Source organism: Papaver somniferum, unplaced genomic scaffold (genome assembly GCF_003573695.1).
Source record: "Papaver somniferum cultivar HN1 unplaced genomic scaffold, ASM357369v1 unplaced-scaffold_123, whole genome shotgun sequence".
Lineage (NCBI taxonomy): Eukaryota > Viridiplantae > Streptophyta > Magnoliopsida > Ranunculales > Papaveraceae > Papaver > Papaver somniferum.
The window spans coordinates 1,641,832-1,662,861 of NW_020621381.1; the positions used below are offsets into that span (position 1 = coordinate 1,641,832).

Genomic DNA, 21,030 nt, shown 5'->3' on the forward strand with positions numbered 1-21,030 from the left:
TGTATTATAGATTTGGAAATACATAAATGATGTTGTTTTTAAAGGTGTTAAATCTGATCCTACTATTTAATAAATAAAATTCACCAGGAATTTGTGAGCATTTCCCCTTTCAAACCAATTAAGAATTTTAGTTTCATTCAAAATATTTCAGAGAAGGAAAGTAATATGGATTTCGGTTGGACCGTGAAACTTGATGCTTCTTTTAAGGAAAATAATCATTCTATGGGTTTTTCCATCTCTCTTGTCAATAAATCAGACAGCTAAAAGGAGCTTAGGACAAGATCACGATAGGCAACATGCCACTTATAATGCAGAAGCCAAGGCATTTCTTGAAGCACTCAAGTGGATTAAGGAACTGAAGATAAACTCATGTTGTTTTGTTAATGATTGCAAAAATCTCGTCTCGGCTGTGCATGGAGATCAATCTTCTCAGCAAGGTATTGAAAGCATGAAGCGTTTTTATTTTTAGGAAGCGATGCGTATGTCGAAGCGTGAAGCGTCGCTTCATGGTTGATGTTTGAAGCAGATGTTTTCTTATAAATAAATTAGTCGTAACTAGTAATTATAAATTTATTAGGAAGATAATATCTATATATTATATAAGTCTAATTTTTATCAAAAACAAAGCGTGTGTACACCAGTTCAACCTACTCCAGACAAGTAGGAGGTGGGGTGTTCTATTCCCCCTTAAAACATTCAAATTTTTCTTTCAAAAGCTTTGAAAATTAGGCAAGAATTTTAAAGCTTCAGCCTTCATGAAAGATGTGCTTCACATGACCGCTTCGGAGAAAAATGCTGAAATTTGAAGCGAAGCGTGAAGCGTACATTTGAAGTGAAGCGTACGCTTCAAGAAAGATGCGCTTCACATGACCGCTTCGGAGCGAAATGCTAAAATTTGAAGCGAAGCGTACGCTCCGAAGCGTGAAGCGTATGCTTTTAAAAACCATGCTTCTCAGTATCATTTGAGAGTGCAGAATACTATCTTGAAATGCAAAAACTTATTTAGCTTTTTCAGTAATGTGTGTTTTAAGTTTAAACATAGAAATTTCATGTTTTCCATGGACAAAATAGCAAAAATAACTAAAGTGTTAAGTGTTAAAAGTTCTCTACGGAAATTTTTCCTAGTGAAACAAAAACACAGATTTCTTTTTAAAAAATTGAGAAGGAATTTATATTCCTAGTCATCAATAATGTAACTCCGAATTCTTCTGAATTTATATTCGACTTCACTAACGCTTTCAATTTAGTGGACAGATCCACCTTAATCAGAGAAGTCAAAGAACAATGTCTGACAATTTCACATTGGGTGGAGTTTTGTTATGCACAACCGGCCAGGCTATACTATATAACGATGTCATTTTTTCTTCCGCACAAGGAGTACAACAAGGTGATCCACTCGGACCATTACTTTTTACACTTACTTTATATCATGTTGTGAAGAACATCGCTTCTCAATGTCGTTTAGACCTGCAAGCCTGGTATCTAGACGATGGTACCATCATTGGGGATACATTGGAGGTTTCCAAAGCATTACACATTATACAATCGGAAGGTACTCACAACGGACTACATCTAAACATCAGCAAAACTGAAATATTTTGGCCGACAACTGATCCTAGGAGCCTCGAACCAAAGGTCTTCCCTAGCACCATTGGCAGACCCTCCTCCGGTGTTAAACTGTTAGGAGGCCCTGTTAGCTTGGACCTCCGATTTTGCAAAGAAATGGTAAGAAGTAGAATGGACAAAACACTCCACCTCATGTCTGTTGTTCAGAAACTGAGAGATCCTTAGTGTGAGTTACTTTAATTGCGCAACTGTGTGGGTGTTTCCAAAGTATATTTTACGATGCGCACAACCTGTCCACCCGCTTTGGAGGAAGCCAAACAACACTTTGACAACCACTTGTTCCGGTACTTAAGGCATCTAATTACGGCAGACGGTTCTGGCTTTGGTACCCTGTAATACCGGTTATCTACTCTTCCTCTTAAAGAAGGTGGTCTGGGAATCTATACCATGACGGACACATCACACTATTGCTACCTTGCCTCCCAGTTCCAAACGCAAGCTGTACAAGGTACTATCTTGCAAAATATTGCACTCGACGGACCAAGTCTTTTCTCCCAAGATGCTCTACGGATATACACTCAAGCCTGTGGTATCGAGTCTTCTTCACTCAGTTTTGAGGTCACTTCCACCCCTCCCATGCATTCAATGCATTCTTTGGTGGTAACCTACTTTGCAGCCGTGAAGAAGCTCATACCAAACATGTTCCAGATGTCTGCGAGAGATCACGTTTTATGGAAAAGCAACAACATCAAACATGCCCAGGACTATTTACTAGCCATACCCATCAGTGGTCTTCACCAACCCATCGGTCCTCGACAATTCAGAAGCATTCTCTGCTACAGGCTCGGCATCCCCATTTTTGCTGATGGTACTCACTGCACTAGTTGCAACAGGGAAATGGACATCTATGGCGATCACGCACTACACTGCGCCAGCGACGTAGGGATCAAGTTCAGACATGATTTGGCTCGTAACGTCTTTGTTGATATTTGTTTCCGTGCTGTTGTTCCGGCCCGAAAAGAAGTATCACTTGACTTAGTTTCTGATGCGAATACAACACAACTGCCGGCAGACCTCTTAGTTTACAACTGGGAGAATGATAAAGACACATGCCTCGATGTCACTGGCGTCTCACCGTTTACAGGCGATATTCGATACTTTACCCCGGGACAGGCCATCGCCAATGCTGTCCTCCGCAAACGCAACAAATATTTACAAACCTGTGAACGTAATGGATATTGTTTTGGAGTCTTAGCATTCACCACCCTGGGCGAATTAGGCGATGACACCATCGCCTTCTTGAAGAGACTCAAGAACTGTCTGGCTAACAATGATGCTACTAGTGATTCTGGCAAATTTTTATTTCATGGAATAAAAATGGCAATTCAGAAAGACGTTGGTGTCCAGCTTGTCGCTAGGATACCAACAAACTCCGTGTAACAGACATTTTAATGGTTTCTAATAAAGGCCCTCTGAGATGATCTTTAGAAAAAAAAAAAAAAAAAAAAAAAAAAAGAAACTACTAAAATGCTATCAAAAAGAAAAAAAAACTATTAAAATGCTTCTTGCCCAAACTCTTGGACTTTTCTCTTATTAATTAAACTAGTAATTTCTTTCTGGAAAAATTATAAACCAGCGTCCGACAAAGACTTTACCTAACATTACAAATCTTAACGGTCATATTTTCCTCAAAATTCGAAATGAAATAATCTCTTGACCGTTTTTTCTCCATCGTCATCATCTTCCACTTTTTCCCCCTTTTCTCTTTAACCCAAATACGCTCCTTTTCTTCTCCCCCTCTCACTCTTCCCCATCTCATTCTCTAATATTCTCTATGTCTGTAAAACCCTAACCCTAACAATGGACACCTTGTAATCAATTTCATCTTCTGTTACTAACACATAAAGATTCATATAATGGGTTGTTTTCTTGCTTGTTTTGGTTCTTCCAAGAATCGTAAACAACGTAAAGGAAGCCCTCGGCGTCAATTAAGTAGAGGAAGCCCTCGTCGTCAAGTAAGCCCTAGTTATTAGCTTAACAATTAATAGGTTCTGAAATTTTGTTAGGTTTTTTATCTTCATACAGATGTCCTAATTAGCTTAATTATTGATCTTTAGTTACTCAATTTATCAAATTGGAGTTTCACTTTATGTCAATTTTTGTGCAGAGGCATGGTGGATCTTATGAACCTTTGAAATCTAGTGTGATTATAAAGCAAGAGATAATAGTAGAACCCGTTGCTCCCGTCGCAGAATGTCCGATCGTAGAATCAAGGTTAGTTACTCGTATTTCATTTTGAATTTACTGATTTCATGCCTATTTTAATGAATAATTTAGCTAAGTACTAATAATCTGTTGAATAAGTGTTCTTTTGTTCTTGCATCTTGGTGTTTAGATTTCTTATTACCAGGTTTTGTTTTTTATTTTGTCGTTTGAGGTCGCAGTGAAAAATTTGAGGAGCGATTGAGCCCTAGCCTTAAAAAGAAAGGTGAGGAGCAATTGAGCTCTGGTGGTACTAGAAAGAAAGTCACATTTGATCTCAATGTTAGAGCTTATGAAGGGGTTGCAGTTGAAGAAGTTATATACATATCAGACAGTGAGGATGATGAGGAAGGAAAGGGAAAGAAGGAACATAAAATTGGCAAGAAATGGCAAACGGTATCTGAGGATAGTAACTCGAATTCTTCGAGTTCTGGGTCCTTCCCATCTAACCACAGATATGGAAATTGTACAGACAGCGATGATGAGTTTGAAGGAACGGAATCAGATGATAGTGATCTCGAAGATGACGATGAGGATGGTGAGGATGATGATTATGAAAATGATGACTATGAGGAAAGTGAACGACGATTATTGGTAGAAGCCGAATCGTCCGAGTCGTTTTTTTCTTTACCTATGGAATCGAGAAATGCTGTCATTCGAGTAGGAGAAAAGGAGGTTAATAGTCCATTGAAAGTGGATAGCTCCCTTGAACAGGAGAAGAAGACTTTTGGATCTAATCCTCATGCTCGTGATAGGAGTCAGTACATTCATTCTGTATTGAATCCTGTTGAAAATCTCAGTCAATGGAAAGTAGTGAAGGCAAGAACACAATCACCAGTACCACTCAAGCTTCAGAAGAAGGAGAACATCAATCTGGAGCAAGAACCAAAAATACCATTTAGTGATGAGCCTACTTTCAAGCTATCATCTTTCAGTTTTAACCCAAATGTCAATAAGTCTAGTTCCCCTCCTTCCAAGGAAATAGCTGTTGATGCTAGCCTTTCAACCTGGTTGGGATCCTGTGAAAGTACTCCTTCCATTAAGAGCAGCAATGTTTCTATTGCAAGAACTGGTTCAGCTGAAGTAAACAAATCTCCAAGATCGAATTCACCGTGCAGTATTGAAGAGAGACCTATCTTGGGTGCTCTCACTCTTGAAGAACTTAAGCAATTTTCTGCGACTTCGTCTCCGAGGAGATCACCAACTCATAGTCCAGATGACATGCCCATTTTGGGAACTGTAGGGAGCTATTGGAGTCGAACAAATCAAACTACAGATTCAAGCTCAGGCTCTTCGTGCAAGGGAATCCCAAATACAACCAGTAAATACAGAGAGGTACTTGTGAATTGTGATCTTTTCTGGGTTATCTTTCTTATGGACTTCAATAATGTTTTCAGACAATAAAAATTTGTGGATTTTGCAGGATAAGAGAGTGAACTGGCATTCAACTCCTTTTGAGACGAGGTTGGAGAGAGCTTTACAAAGAGGTACTGCTGGAGCCTACACGAGTCAGTAGAGATATAAAGAGTGCGAACAGACTGCACGCCCCTATAGTACAAAAAGAAATTGTTGTGTACACGAGTAATTAGATACTAGATAAGTGTTGAGTTTTTTGTGTGTGTTTGTTACAAGAATTTGATTGAAATTGTGAAAATCTGTGGTTTGTTAATGATATGATGAAATATGCAAAAGTATAGTTTGGTTTATTCATTAATATTGGGTTTACAATACAGTTAGCAAGTCTCCAATACATCAGTAGTGTTTCTCTGTTTGCTTTATGTTATAAAGATATGGACCAACTGATCTACAGGCTTGAATGAAACAAAGTAGGAAACAAATACTGCAATTGCTGGGATCGGTTAAAACCTAGGAAATGCTGCGTTCACCTTTAGCCTATGGATACCAGAAGCAGAAGTAAAACTATTTTGCTTTAAGTCATTCTAAAATAATATTGCCAAACTGACTTCCGACTTGCAAAAGTAGCGGGTTTGGATATAAATCTGCAGAAGTCAGAAGCCAGGGTACGTTGCTTCACAGAAAATTAACTTTTCTGCTTCTAGAAGTTGTTTTTAAAATTCTACACCCAAACTGATTTCTTGCTTTTTGATGCATTTGGATACACGTCCTCCAAACGCTAACTTCTAGAATAAAGCTTTATCACTTCAGACTTGCATCATTCTTCACCTTTTAACTCCACATTAAAATGCAATTGACTGAGAAAGCTTAAAATTTCAATCATCTATAAGGTTAAATTATTCAAAACCAAGTCATTTTTATAGGATGATTTACATGATAAGGAATTAATCCTTAAACAGTGTTGCCTCTTAATCTCAACACAGAGGGAGCAACGGACGTGCATCAGCTAAAGTACATGTAAGAATATATAAAATTGTAGAAAAAGAAAATAAGAAAATACAAAATAGAATTGGGGAATTGAGGATTCAGTTGGTTGTCCAAAGCCAGCACTATATCCTGCCATTAATTTGGTGAACTTGAATAAGATCTACATTATTGTACAGATGCATGAATCTGAATCTTCCTCATCAGTGTCACTCGAATCACTGCAAGCAAAGAGACAAGGACATAATATGAATGAGGTCAGAGTAACATTGAAATTAACATGAATTCTAAAATATAAATCCAGAATGTATTCAAGTGTGATTAAATTTGTTACTGTCTTGATAAATGATTTTCTGCAATAAAAAAAAAACATTTTTTTTTCTGCACTCAAAAAAAGAAAAAAAATGAAGTCTTGTACATCTGATAAGAAAAAACAATATTACTTGTATAAGAATTAACTATGATAAGTATCACTTGTATTGTAATGTATATAAGTGACAGCATCAACAATAGTCTAAAAGCTTTTCTAGGTTTTTGCAACTCTTAAAGAAGGTACTACAAGCACAAGATTTGCTATAGAGATAATGCGTTCGGGTCAAAGACGATCAGGGTAAACTTACAGGAAAAAAGAATGGGGAATAAAGAGGTCCAGAGAGAGAGAGAGAGAGAGTTCTTCCCTTCATCGATTACAATTACATTGATCTAGTTTTCTGATGTTTTGTAAATACTACTTTGGAACAATATGCAAATGATTGATTGAATGCAGTTCCAGTGATATTAAGTTGAGGGGACTGAGGACTAAACAGGATTACAAGTTCAAGATAGACAACTAAAATGCAATAATTCAAATTCTGGTAACTAATCTAACTACAAGAATAATAAGAATAGCATCATTTTGATTCATGACATACACAAATGATGTAAATATGTTTTACACATTTGTAGGACCAAAATATCCAAGAAATCTAATACATGTCTAAGTGCTCCTGCAACGCTAGCACTGAACAATGAGCAATTGTGCCCACATTCATGTAAAATACATCACCGTTAAGTTTGAAAGAGGGAGGGTTGATATCAAAAAACATAAGCAATGCAATAGATAACGATCGTTGCCAACTCTGGCTACTGAGAAAGAACAGATCTATTCAAACATGTTATTGACATAACATTATTTTTCCTAGTATTCTACTATAGAGCAGCTGAATTTTGCATTGAGAATGCACCAAGGATGGTAGGCAGAATTTTAACAACTAGATCCATGTTTTATAAGCGATTATAATGAAGGAAATTAGAGCAAGTAAGATTTTACCAAATTATAAAAAAACCAATATAACAAAACCTATGTTCACAACCCAAACTTCATTTCCCTGGTTCCAGTGAACAATACTATTGTGTCTAACTAAGTACTGTTTTAAGATACATTATCCATTAATTTACATATATCATCTAATAAACATAAGTACTGTCCTGAAATTGGTAAAAAAACTAAATTATCCTCTTTAACACAACGGCAAGATCCATTTCTTAGTTCCTATAACCACAATTTGCATTCAATTTCAAGGCCAGATTGGAAAACAAACATCTATAAAAATTGAATTAAGAAAATGATCATACCTAGGTTGAAATTCCAAAATCTCTACAAGATTATCTCCGTCCTTATCATTCCACTGTACTTTTCTCCGGGTTTTCTTGGACCTTTTCTTTGAAATTCCACCCTTTCTTGGTGATAACAAAGAACTCGATTCATTTTTCTCATCCTCATCTTCTTCTTCTTCCTCTGCTTCTTCTGCTTCAATTTTCTCTGTATCTAAGCTATCCTTCAATGTATTGATTGTGCAAATATTAGGGATTTTTATATCCGTATCCATCGATCACTAAATAATCCCACCACTACAAATCTCAAATCTAAATTAATCATAAAAACCCTAATATAGAATCCATGAAATTCAGTATTTTGAAAACCCTGATTTTGATTTGAAAATTTTGGGCAAATTTTTGGGAAAATTTAGAATTGGATGGAATTACTGAAACAAAAATGGATTAGAAAAGTGTTGACTGAAGTCATCTAATCTTGAGATGTGAAAACCGAGAAAAAGAAAAAAAGAGAACGGAATTAAACAGTTGACTTAATATAAGGGTATCCAGAAATGATCGAATTTTTTAAGGAATTAGCGGTAGGATGTTTGTTTGGTGAATATCGACAGTTTAGATGGGTTTGCATTTTGACGCGCTTAATCCAACGGTTTCATCTGCCAATGGGGGCCGACTCGTGGTAGGTTGTAGTTTATCTCGTTAGCCAAGAAGTTGGTGTATTATCGGCCTTTCGGACCGCGGTGCAGCTACGATGTGATTGGTCACACACTCCATCTTACAGTAGTTCTTAAACAAGTCTTAGCAACTGTTTCTTCTTTTTCTCTTTTCTCTTGATCGGGCCCACCACATTGTAGTGAAGGGAATAAATTTAGATCGATAAAAAATTTAGGGTCAATAACTTTGGTACTCATATCATTACCTTCACCGGCACTAAATTTTTTGTTGGTAAGAACAAAAAAAGAACAAATCATGATAATTAGCAACATATTTTTCGATATTTTTCCAATAGGAATACGTAAATGTACATTTTCTCTTTATTTAAAATACTTAATCTCGATGTTATGATTATTATCGATTGCTTCATTTTTTAATATTTTCTTGTTTCTTATATCTTGTTGTTTCTTATTTTTCTGGTCATACCAATTTTCATTCGTTAAACTAATTGACATTAGCATTACTATCAGTATTATAAAATTGTTGATATTGATTTTCATGGGGAACATCTTGATCTTCTTATAAGTGAAAGCTTTTAATTGTATTTGTTGATATTGCATTTTGCACGGAAAACTTAGTAGTGGACAAAGGATTTAATAGTCTTGCTGGTCGTGTTTATGAGCTACTATCTGATGTAACCTTAATATGCCTGATTTCATGTTCTTAATTTCGTATGAACCTTCGACATTTTCAACGGAAGTTTGTTTATATTTTAGGAATTGTTTCTAGAGGAACAATATGGATTTTATAAGGTGGCTTAAATCCGTATACTGATGCATTTCATCAAAGAATTGATACATTGTCAGGAAATTTTATTATCAGATAAAAATATAATATGTTATGTGATGTTGAAGAAGAAAGATACAAAGGTGGTTCTTTAATCAATTTCTTGTTTGTTAAACATGCAACATTAGTATTGGTTATACATTTTGCATTGTTTGGAGCGTGAATTGTCACATGAGCATGGGAATTCGCAAAGGGATTAACAATTTTTTAAGATATTTAATTACAGATTTGCTATTGTACCCACTTCCTTAGTTCGAGATAAAATGATAATGTAATTTTGTGATGGTGCCTTCATTTTTCTTGTATTGTATTTCGAAAGAACGGTGTTCCAATGAATGTAGTGCATATGAATTTGAATGATTAATTGATATAGTGTAGATGAATCTGAACGAGTCACTGCTTTCTTCAGTATCTCACTTTATTTACTTGGGTTGAATCACAAAGTTCACTACTACACCCGCTCCTGAGTTTTATCTAGAATGATAATTATGTAACCTTGTGATAACGCCTTTTATTATTCTTGTATTACGTTGGAGAAGAATAGTTTTTGAATGGATGTAATACATATGGATTTGAATGATTAATAGATGTAGTGAAGATAAATCTGAGTGAGTTCTCTGCTTTCTAGATAGGCAATCTTAGATCTCATTATTTTACTGGGGTATTAGGCCTGCAATAGCCTATGCGTAAGTCCAAGGCATGTCTTATGCCTGGACCAGACTCGGAAGCCAGTGATGCATGTAAGGTGCATCGGCCATAGCATTCAAGGCTTTAACCCCTTTGCTGAACAAGGGTAAGTTGGAATAGTGTGGAAGCTGAGTTAGATGCATCATGATCCTCGAGCATGCTTGCAACGACAGATGAACGTGCATTTGCCTAGTTTTAAGGCCCGATTAGGAGCATCATCATGGCACATCGAGGAAGTTATGGCCTGCGCGACATTGCGCGCTAGGCATAATTTTCTTGTCCGTCACAACATTTATGGTAAAATGTCCTTGCCCTAATTACATAAATACAATGTATCCCCTACCCAGCGTCATGATTAAAATTTTGTATCTATAATTTGTAATCCGCAAGAGAATCAGTGATGCATATCTAACCTCCGGTTTAACCGTAGCATAACATACATATATATGAGTTGAATAGTTACTTTATCACATGATTGGACAACTCCTATACGAATTGACCACTAGTATAGAGAAATATTGTCCTCGGGTTGTGTTAGAGCACTGCTCGGTCGAACTCGCAAGCGTTGTTATCTCAAGATTGTTTGTCAAGTTTAGTTGATCAAAACTATATACTTGTTTTGTATTCTACTTATAGCTATGTCTCAAATTAGGATAGAAGTGTGTAGTTGATCTTTATACATCACGACATTCACCAATTGAAGAAAAAGATCTACTGAAGATCTTGGAGGAACTTCATCAACAAAAGGTATGTGGAGACTAAAACTTATCTATCACTCATAAGTCTATTCTATTATATCTTCTAAAGAGACTAAGTCATATAGGTGTTTGTACCGTGTACATGGGAGGCCTGCAAATCAAGCCCGGGAAGGTTAATACCAAGAGTTATGCATGGCGGGTTAATGCCAGGAGTTATGCATGGGAGGTTAATGACATGAGTTATGCATGGTATATTAATGCCAGGAGTTATGCATGGCAGGTTAATGACAGGAGTTATGCATTTCAGGAGGCATGCAGGGAAACTTAATACAATTTATGCCTACCATGAAATTAGAGGAAGAACCTAATTTGCAACTGTATAAATAAGGGGAATTATAACCCTTAATGAGGGGAGGAAAAACCTTGAGAAGATCATAAATCATTGTAATCCATATATCAATAAAATATTTCTCCTTAGGGATATTCATACGTGGATGTAGGCACAATGTCGAACCACTTAATAGTTGTGTCTCTGATATTCCTGTTTGTTTTATGTTTTTAATCGTGTTTTTCTCATCATCACCAAAATCATCATGTCTAGTGCCTAGAAATATTTCTGGGTACAAACATTGGCGCCGACTAAGGGGATGATGATATTTTTGATAGTGGTAAATGGTGGACCCGGGAAAGTGTATAAAATTGAAGCGAAATGAAACGGGCCTACAGTAATACCGCAAGTGCACGGTCGTCAGTTGTAGCTCGTGCAAGTACGGGTCGATCCACAGAGACTGGGGGTGTTTTGTAGTGTTTAGCTATTTTGGGTTCTAGTTGGCTATTGGGCTTTAGGTATCAAAGGGTTGTGGTACCAATGGGTTATGAATACCCTTTGGAACTGTTGGGCTTTGAATACCCTTTGAGTAAATTGGGCCTAATGGGTTTGTTGTAATGATGAAGTGCTTTAGGCCTTGGGCCTTTGAATGATTTTAGAATGAACTGTGAACTAGGCTTTGGCCTTAAACTTAGGCTTGGTCTCAGTGTAGTGAACTGAGAATTGGGCTCTAGCTTTTCACCTGGGCTTTGATTAAGTCCACAGTGGGCTTTTGTTATGAATCTGGGCTTCAGCAGTAGCAGAAGCAGTGCACAGCAGCCGCAGAAGGGTAATGCAGCAGATGCTCAGCAGGGAAAGGGAGAGCAGCAGCAGTGCAAAGGGCAAGTGCACAGCAGCAGGGGGAGACAAGGCAGCAGAGCACTAGGGGAGAACAAGGCAGTAGCAAGTAGTAAAAGCAGTGAATGCAGTAACAAGAACAGGAGAAACAAAAGAGAAGCAAGAGCAAATAGTGGCAGTGAAGCAAAGGTAACAGTGGCAGTTAACAGGAAACAAAGCCAAATAAACCAAGGCTGTTAGCCAAGGGCAGGGAGGAGAAGAAGTAACAAAGCAAAGCCAAGGCAATGGCTTTAGGCATTCATCTAGAGTGGGAAGAGAACCAGCTTGCTCACAGTCACTAGTGAGCACTAGTTTCTCCCCACTGCTCAATCAACACAATGCTCTAAGGCTTCTAGCCTAGCATTGACACACAACAGTAAACTAATCCTAACATTTGAGAAGCTAACAGTTGACAAAACAAGAGAGCCTAGGCATACAACTAGAGTGGGAAGAGAACCAGTTTGCTCACAGTCACTAGTGAGCACTAGTTTCTCCCCACTGCTCAATCAATCCAATGCTTCAAAGGCTTTAGCCTAACATTCACACATCTAAGAATGACATGAACAACATGAGAACATTACAAGACAGAACAGAACATACACATTAAACATGACAGGAACAGTAAGAACAGAACAGAATATGTTTTGAACAATAACAGAACTAAAACAGAACACACATGATAACAATGCTAACAGAATGGATGGAGAAACAGTGAACATACATAAATTCAGAACAAAAATTAACAGAACACAGTTCTGGACGCTGGCTATTCCAGCATATCCTCTCACACACACCCTCCAGTTCTATTTATACCCAAAACATCAAATTAGGGTTATCACCCATTTTCCCAAAATCCCAAAATAAAACAGTACAATTAGGTTTACTGTTTTTCTAATGTCATGGGTCTAATTGAGCCCATTTCCCTACTAATCCTCTCCTGGTACGGTCCCAACATGAATTAGGGTTTCTAGAGAAACCCCCAAATTACAGAGAAATTAGGGTTAGTGATACTCACCCAAATCGAGGAAATTTCTTCATGTAGTCTCGACCCATGCTTCCTCTGAACTTCCTGTTCTTCTCGGCTGCTTCAATTTCTGTCTCTAACCTCACCTATTTCATCAACTTCTAAACTAGGGTTTTCGGGTTGAGAAGTTGATGTAATAGATGGCTAGAGAAGAAGGGGACGTGATGGTGGTATCTGCTACGGTCGGGGAAGAAGTGATGGTGGTGGAGAAGGCGTAGTGACAGTTTGCAGAGACAGGGCATGGAGGTGGTGGTGGTTCTGCAACTGATTTTGGGAGAAGGGGAAGGAGCTCGACTGTTTTGGGAGAAAGGAAGTGTTTGTTTGGGTATAGGGTATCGGGTTCTACGGTGTGAAGCGGGGATAGCGCGGTTTGATGATCTGCGACAAGGAGCGATGGATGGGAAGATGGTAGGTGGATCCAACGGCGATAAGGAGGTAAGCGTGGAGTGACCGTCGGATGAAGGGATGTAGCAAAACGGACGACCCAAGATGGAGATGGGCGTTGCGATGTAAAGCGGGGGCTTCGGAGTTTGATGTGCGATGATGGAGCGACCGTAGGATGCTGAGATGCTTCGATCTGACGGCTGAAATCCGAGACGGGCTTGGATAGTGGAAATGTGTTTGAGTAAGGGTTTTGGGCCTTGGGTATGCCAAGCCCATATCTTCTTTAAGGACAATTCTTCTTCTTCAAGCCCACTTCTAGCCTTTTGGTCTTGTGCACAACATTCTTCGCGGCTTCCTTGTGTAATTTCTCCCGGCTTTTCACTACTTTTCTGCTCTTTTCCGCTCTGCTATTCATCCAAACTTTATTTATTACCTAAAAATGAAAAATTAAGTAAGAAAAATATTTATTCTTGAAAACAATGAAAATACAGAATATGGGATAAAATGTAGAATTACTGCACAAAAGATGAGTTAAATGCCAACAAAAAGGGATAAATATATACATTATTTGGCACTCATCAGTAAATAGAGTTGTCGTTCACTCGGACTTAGTTGAGATTGATTCTAGGCTTAAATATAAAAATAAGAAATTATATACAAAATATGTCACGGGATGAAGAATTCACTGGGACTCGGGATTTCATTGTTTTTCATATTCAAATGGTTCATAAATTAATCCTAGGCAATTATAGCTCCAAACACAAGAAATATTAACTCTATTCTTTGCCAAAATAGATTTCATAAAACATCAATTGTAAATTACAAGAATAGTGTATCAAAAGCACCTAAGACTAAGCATACACTATCAAACAAGATAACAATTGATTAATAGAAATCATAAATCATTTATAATCGGTGCAAAAAGTAAATAAGGAATTAATTAAATTTACCACATGATGAAATTCAGCTTCGTCCGTCGTTCAAGCGATGGGGTCTAGCTCATCATGTTGGAAACCCTCTCAAAGAATTTATTTATGCTCAAAAATGGTTTACAAATTATGCATGTTACAAACTAACTATAACAAAGAACGATACAACTAATGTGTCACTGTCACTGTAGCATGAACGACTGTCTACAGGCGTCTTATGTTCTTCCTATTCATCAATGGCAGCAGCAGCAGGTTTCTCAAACTTGATTTCTCTCCATTATGTTCTTCCCCCCTAACGCTCCATCCCCTTATCTGACTCCAAACTCAGCTATAAATACACCACAAAACCATCAATCTCTCGAGTAAATATCAGAAAATATCGTATTAAAGTTTAGGAGATTTTATTCTCCTCCTTTCCTCTATTATACACGTGTGAGTTGTACGAAACTTTTCAAACTCTCTCTGGATTGGATAGAAACAAATTTTCAGAGAATATATCCTCTTAAATCCCACGTAATATGCTCTTATAACTCAAACGTAATCCGAGAATATTTGTTACCCTGTTTAACGCAAAAACCAGTCATGGGCAGATTTTATTCCTTGTTTTCCTTCCAAAAACACGTCCTGCGACCTATTGATTAAGTGACAACATAATCGCAGCATAATATCCATGAAAATCTCCCAGAAATCTTTCCCAAAATCTCGTGCAGTGGTGATGAAATATTTTCCGCCGAAAATGATTTTCAAATGAAGAAGAAGGGGGTGCCCCCTATCCAGAGTAGGGGTGCCCCTTATCCAAAATGAGGGTGCCTTTAGTACTTTTCCGGGGGTGTCCCGGGCAACTTTTCGAGCCAAATTCTCCAAAAATGTTTATTTCCCAAAAATACCTACAGACACATAAAATACCATAATAAGTACGAAATCGAGTACCAACAATACAGAACATTGAGGACAAATTAGACACAAAAATGTGTCTATCAAATACCCCCAAACTTATTATTTGCTAGTCCTCGAGCAAAACTAATATAGAAAAATGAAATCCTAACTCGCTAGGTGTCCCTAGCGACCGAGTTAATCTCGGGAGGGTTTACCAGAGGTGTACCCACAAAACCTTTACTCCAGACCCTAGCTATCTACGCAAAACTTTGGAAGGCACTAAAGAATCTCCTTGGTTGTCAAACTCTCATTGACTATAGGAGGAAGTACCCTGATGCGAAATTCCAATTGTTGTACACGAGTTTGCACTCATCATACTAAAATTCATATATAAGTGACAAAGCTCTACTCAGATAGTTTCTGGACATCATAACCGGATTCAACCAATCACATGGAAAGATTAAGAAGATGGATAAAAAGAGAAGTAGATGGTTTAAAGTGAACGGTGTTTCCCGTATCTGTCTGAAGGCCTCTGCCAAGATGAACCTATCCTAATGGACTGAGATACCGGTCTGACTAATATCAACACAACTGGAATATACAAGGGGACCAGTGGTCGATAAACCTAACTCTAAGTCAACACAACCGGCATATACAAGGGCACCAGTGGTCGACTTTATTGAATTTATTCCGGTTGGTCTGATGGTCTGGTCTCAATTATTATTATTTTTTATTTTTTTATTATTTTTTTTGGTATCTCAATCACCCTAATTCACCCTAGCAAAGGTAACAACTTGAATCGTGTGCCCCACCAAGTCACTTAAAAGAAATAAAAACAGAAGGATTAGGATTCAACGAGATATGGCGAAACTACCATGTTTTTTTTTAAAAAAAAATTCTAACACCTGAACTCTGTTCTTTTATGAATAGACTCTTTAGATGTTTCCATCTAATCAAATTGGTTCCTCAACTCCTACAACCAAGATGTTCCCATCCACTTAGATTGGTTAGTGCCAACCTTAATAAGCAAATTTCTAGGCTTTGGAGTTTATTTATTGCAACTAAAAAGTTTCTCCCATACCCCCAAACTTAAATCTAACATTGTCCTCAATGTTCTAAAGATAAAATTAGAAGCATGAACAAGGAGAAACTGTTACCACTCGAAGCAAAAGAGTTAAGGAAAGATATTACCGTGTTGCATGAGATTGGGTTACCTCCCAAGAAGTGCTAAGTTTAAAGTCTTCAGCCAGACATCGGAAGGAATTAATCACCTCATAGAATCATAAAGTAATAGCCGGAATAACTACAGATCACCAAAACCAAATAGAGCTATCACAAGTAAAAGGAATGTGTAACATACCAAGAAAATTAACAAATAAAGTACAACCTTGTCTAGTTTCCTGTTTAAGACAACTACATCTTGCTATGGTTCAGGTTCATGTTCTATAACATGTTCTAGATAAAATATTTCTGTGGATTGCATTTCCTCATAAGTTAGATCTGAATGTTCAGGTTCTAGAGTCTGGAAAAACTCAAATACAAACTTACAATCACATAATAATAACCTGAATAACTGGGGATCCTCTAAGTCAATCAGATTTGATTCACACATCTGACCACAATGAGAGTGGTGGTGTTCCTTAAACAAATGTGTCGACCCTAATCTCCTAAAGTATTAGGTTTAGTTTCAAAACTCAATAACTGACACATTTCAAATTCAAACGTTCCCACAATTGGAATAAAATTTTTTGGTGGGAAAACAAAATCAATCTGGGTATCATAGCCTGGGTAAACCACATCAACTAGAGGATGGGTTTCTAACAACTGAACTTCTTCCTGGATATTATTAGGTTCGGGAAAACGCGTATGAAGATAATCTTGTAAAATGGTTGAGGCACATATGTCAAGTCCCAAGTGAGGGACCTTTCTAAGAGTTAAAGCACATGGAGAATGATGATCACCCCCAAACTTAGAGTTTTCAGTGTCTCTAGAAAGACTAGTCACAACTTCCCTAATTTCTAGGTCATCAGATTCCTGGAAATGGTCAATTGATTCTTCTAAGTCAGGTTCACCCTCACTCATCTCTACGATTTCATTTTCTTCTAAGAGTAGAGTTTCTAAATTTCTAGACTCGAAAACAATATTCTCAGGATAAACTAGTTCCTCTAAACCATCATTGGCTTCGTAATCAAAAGGAAGTACAACTTCGTCTAAAATGATATTATCTCTAGTCAAATCCCCGTCCTTTTGAATAGGTGGATAATAATTAAAATTATCGGGATTTGAACCAGAAATATCATTATCATTATCAAGATCAATAGGAGTAACAAATTCCTGATCACCATGCCTAAATACTTCATATTCTTCATCAACATTGTCCACATCATACTCATCATTATCATAACATGGAAATGGCTGAACCTCATCTACATAAGGAGTGTCACCAATTCTTACCTCGATATCTAGATTATGCAAATAACTATCCTCATTTTCAAGAGTATTATTGGATGCACTATATTGGAAATTCAAGTCATTTCGAGCAGTACTTTCGTTCGTCTCTAACTTAAGTCTACGTGTCGACTCAACTATCCTCTCAAGGGTCTCTTCTAAAGAAAGCTCCCTAAGTGTTGGATCTAAGTTTTCACTTAACCTATTTAGGATATCTTCCAAAGAAGATTCAGTCATTGCTGCAGTTCTTTCGTCGATAACTACGTTGTCCACCTCATCTAACTTGTATGTCGATTCAGCTAACTTACGTGATGACTCAGCTAAATTCCTGAGAGACTCTTCTAGGGAAGGAATGGGAACTGAAGGATCATAAAAAGGACTACTTTTCAATAGTTTGATTGTATCCTCTAAAGACGAAGAACTAGTATTATAATCTTCTTTCTTGTATGACTGATGCGCGTACAGATAGTAATTGGGCTCACCATGGTATGACCCAAAACCTTGAAAAGGTTGGCGTGCCCAACCACTATTCACACTATGATCATAAAAAGAGTAATGTCCATGTTGTTCCGTTGGATAATCATATTCATTCTGATGGCTATTATAATACCAGTTTGACATCCTAACTGCAAGGGAATTCTACACAAACACAAACAAGGCTGACTCGACCACAACAAGCCTATTTTATCTTGCAAAAAAAAATCATGATGGCTCCTTTAGATTGTTTCTAGACCAGCTTCTATTCTTTCGAAAGGCAATTCGTTACAATTTCAGCAAACCCCTCTAGAATCAATCTGAGTTAAAGTAAGTTGAATGGAGACGAGGGAATCTCAGTGGAGCTTTGATACCCAAGGCCTCACCGGCATTACAAGGCGGCGTATTCAATTTCCAGAAACCATCATGCACTTCGAAGTATGCTCAATAGAGCAACCAATACTTTTCGAACGACTTTCCTATTAAGCTCGTTACCCTATCAGTCTCGTTCTAGTCCAAATTTTAAGGCTTAGGTTCGCGTAGATTACGTGTTCCTAAGGCGGTCAAGAAGGAAACAGTGATGAAATCCGAGTCCTTATCTTGATTTTTCCAGGCCTTTCCCTTTACTAGAAAATTAAATCCGATTTCAGGTCCTCAACATATATGCATACAAAATCATCCAGTAAACCCGCTGACAGGGGATTCGCGGGTGTTTATAATTCTTACCTCCCGTTCCAGACGGGGGATGAACCGTTGAAGTCGACTCAGGCCACCGACTCCTACGTCAGTGTACGAACCCGAGAGGCCGAGGCGATATCGTAATCCCCGTTCTTCCCTGTGCAGTTTATATTTAAACTAACCCTTCCTTAGGGTTTTAAAAATAAAGTCCAATGTTCAATGTCCAAAAGAAAAGAAAAAAAATGTCCAAAAATAAAATATTACAAAAATAAAAACCTTAATTACAGTTTCTAAAAAAATAAAAATCAAAATAAAATTATTTACAAAATCTTCTTCTTCACTCCTTTTGGATTTCTCTTTTCTTTCCTTTTTGGGCTTTTCCTTTCTTTTCAGCACTTTCTCTTTTTCCTTTAGCTTAGCTCCAAATCTGAAAGCAAACAAAAATACCAAAACGCGTAAAAAAGAACAAATAAAAAAAAACCTAAAAACAAATCCGCGTCGGCGGCGCAAAAATGATGATATTTTTGATAGTGGTAAATAGAGTTGTCGTTCACTCGGACTTAGTTGAGATTGATTCTAGGCTTAAATATAAAAGTAAGAAATTATATACAAAATATGTCACGGGATGAAGAATTCACTGGGACTCGGGATTTCATTGTTTTTCATATTCAAGTGGTTCAGAAAATAATCCTAGGAAATTATAGCTCCAAACACAAGAAATATTAACTCTATTCTTTGCCAAAATAGATTTCGTAAAACATCAATTGTAAATTACAAGCATAGTGTATCAAAAGCACCTAAGACTAAGCATACACTATTGATACCGTTTTTATTTTTGATTGTCGTTATATTTTTATTAAATAGGATTCGAACTCTAGGACTTGTTAAGATTAATTTTAAAGGAATAAAATAGAGAGTTACTGGGTCTAGGATTCAGCCAAACTCATATCAATAGGTTCAATTATTCATTCTCAAACAATAATCGCTCGACAAATAAAACAACATCGACTCTTATTCTTGCCAAGGTAGATTCTCCAAACATTAGTTATAAATCGTAAGCATGGGACATAAAACATCTAAGCAAGCATGACCCATCTAATAAAATAATAACTAATTTTTTCAAATCATAATTTTATTTTAATTAAGTGAAAAAGTCAAATAGAAAATAAAACAAATTCACCCATGTATAAAGTCCGGCTTCCTCCGTCGACCCAGTGTTGGGGTCTAGCTTAACATGATAAAAACACACTCAAAAAAATATGATTTATAGCTCAAATGGTGTTTTTATTAATAAAACAATGAATCCGCAACGCCATATAGGCGTTACAGAAATCACTGTTACAATATTTGTTGCAAACTGAAGCTACTTGTTACAATGGACTGTTACAAAATTTAAGACGCTAGGATGTAGGAAAAATAAGACACTAGAAATAACGACTGCAGTTTGCAGTCTTATTTTCTTTGTGGCTTATTCTTCCTGCAGGTGATGATTCACTCTGCAACCTCCTATTTTACACTCAGTCTCTGCCCCAAACTCTCAATGTCCCTTCTCTATGATCCTAGCTCCCTTTATATACTCGACAGGTCTCAAATATTTCGTGTTAACTGGTGGTCCCGGAGGAGTGTATAAAAATGAAGCGAAGAAACGCGGGCCTACAGTAATACCGCAAGTGCACGGTCGTCGGTTGTAGCTCGTGCAAGTACGGGTCGATCCACAGAGACTGGGTGTGTTTTGTAGTGTTTAGCTATTTTGGGTTCTAGTTGGCTATTGGGCTTCTAATTGTGCTTTGGGCTTAGTGGGTTTGTTTGTAATGATGAAGTGCTTTAGGCCTTGGGCCTTTGAATTGAACTGAGCTTTGATTTAGCTAGGCCTTTGGGCTTAGCTGTGAACTGAACTGGGCTTGTGCTGTGTTTGGAGCAGTAGCAGCAAACAAGGCAAAGAAAGCAGCAGCAGCAGCAATACTGCACAGCAGCTGCACAAGCAGTGGAAGGGAGGCAACAACAGCAGGCCAAGGGGAAGAAAACAGTGGGGCAATAATACAGAGGCAGTTAGCCTAATTCAAAGACAATGGAGAAAATTTACAATGGCAGCAACACAGGGCAACACAGGGCAAAAGCAACACATGGCAAAAGGATGAAAATTTACAATGGCAAAAGCAAACAGCACAAAAGACACTGCAACTACAAGCAGAGAACAATGGAAGTGAACCAAGGCCTAAGCCAAGGGCAGGGGAGATGGTGAAGCTAGCAGTGATGACAATGCAAGGCCAAGGCAGTGGCTCTAGGCATACAAATGGAATGGAAAGAGAATTAGCTTGCTATGAGCACTAATTTCTCCCATTGCTCAATCAAAACAATGCATCCTAA

At 37.5% G+C, this 21,030-nt stretch overlaps 2 protein-coding genes across 2 annotated transcripts; one reads left to right on the forward strand and one right to left on the reverse strand.

Annotated features, from left to right (window-relative positions):
- The first annotated feature begins 3,327 nt into the window (after window positions 1-3,327).
- LOC113330982 lies at window positions 3,328-5,576 on the forward strand. Its single transcript, XM_026577767.1, has 4 exons — window positions 3,328-3,581; window positions 3,734-3,840; window positions 4,011-5,163; window positions 5,252-5,576. The coding sequence occupies exons 1-4, from the start codon at window positions 3,483-3,485 to the stop codon at window positions 5,342-5,344; spliced, it is 1,452 nt and encodes a 483-aa protein (XP_026433552.1). The 5' UTR covers window positions 3,328-3,482; the 3' UTR covers window positions 5,345-5,576.
- Window positions 5,577-6,037: 461 nt separating this feature from the next.
- LOC113330989 (ribosome quality control complex subunit 2-like) lies at window positions 6,038-8,279 on the reverse strand. Its single transcript, XM_026577770.1, has 2 exons — window positions 7,783-8,279; window positions 6,038-6,389 (listed from the first exon to the last, which is right to left on the reverse strand). Exons 1-2 carry the CDS (start codon window positions 8,034-8,036, stop codon window positions 6,332-6,334), a joined length of 312 nt encoding a protein of 103 aa, XP_026433555.1. The 5' UTR covers window positions 8,037-8,279; the 3' UTR covers window positions 6,038-6,331.
- Between the last annotated feature and the right edge of the window lie 12,751 nt (window positions 8,280-21,030).

Coding starts and splice junctions, on each gene's coding strand:
- LOC113330982 (XM_026577767.1), top strand. CDS start 3,483: ATGGGTTGTTTTCTTGCTTGTTTTGGTTCTTCCAAGAATCGTAAACAA. Junction 3,582..3,733: donor GAGGAAGCCCTCGTCGTCAA/GTAAGCCCTAGT, acceptor ATTTTTGTGCAG/AGGCATGGTGGATCTTATGA. Junction 5,164..5,251: donor CAACCAGTAAATACAGAGAG/GTACTTGTGAAT, acceptor TGGATTTTGCAG/GATAAGAGAGTGAACTGGCA.
- LOC113330989 (XM_026577770.1), bottom strand. CDS start 8,036: ATGGATACGGATATAAAAATCCCTAATATTTGCACAATCAATACATTG. Junction 6,390..7,782: donor ATTTTGGAATTTCAACCTAG/GTATGATCATTT, acceptor CTTTGCTTGCAG/TGATTCGAGTGACACTGATG.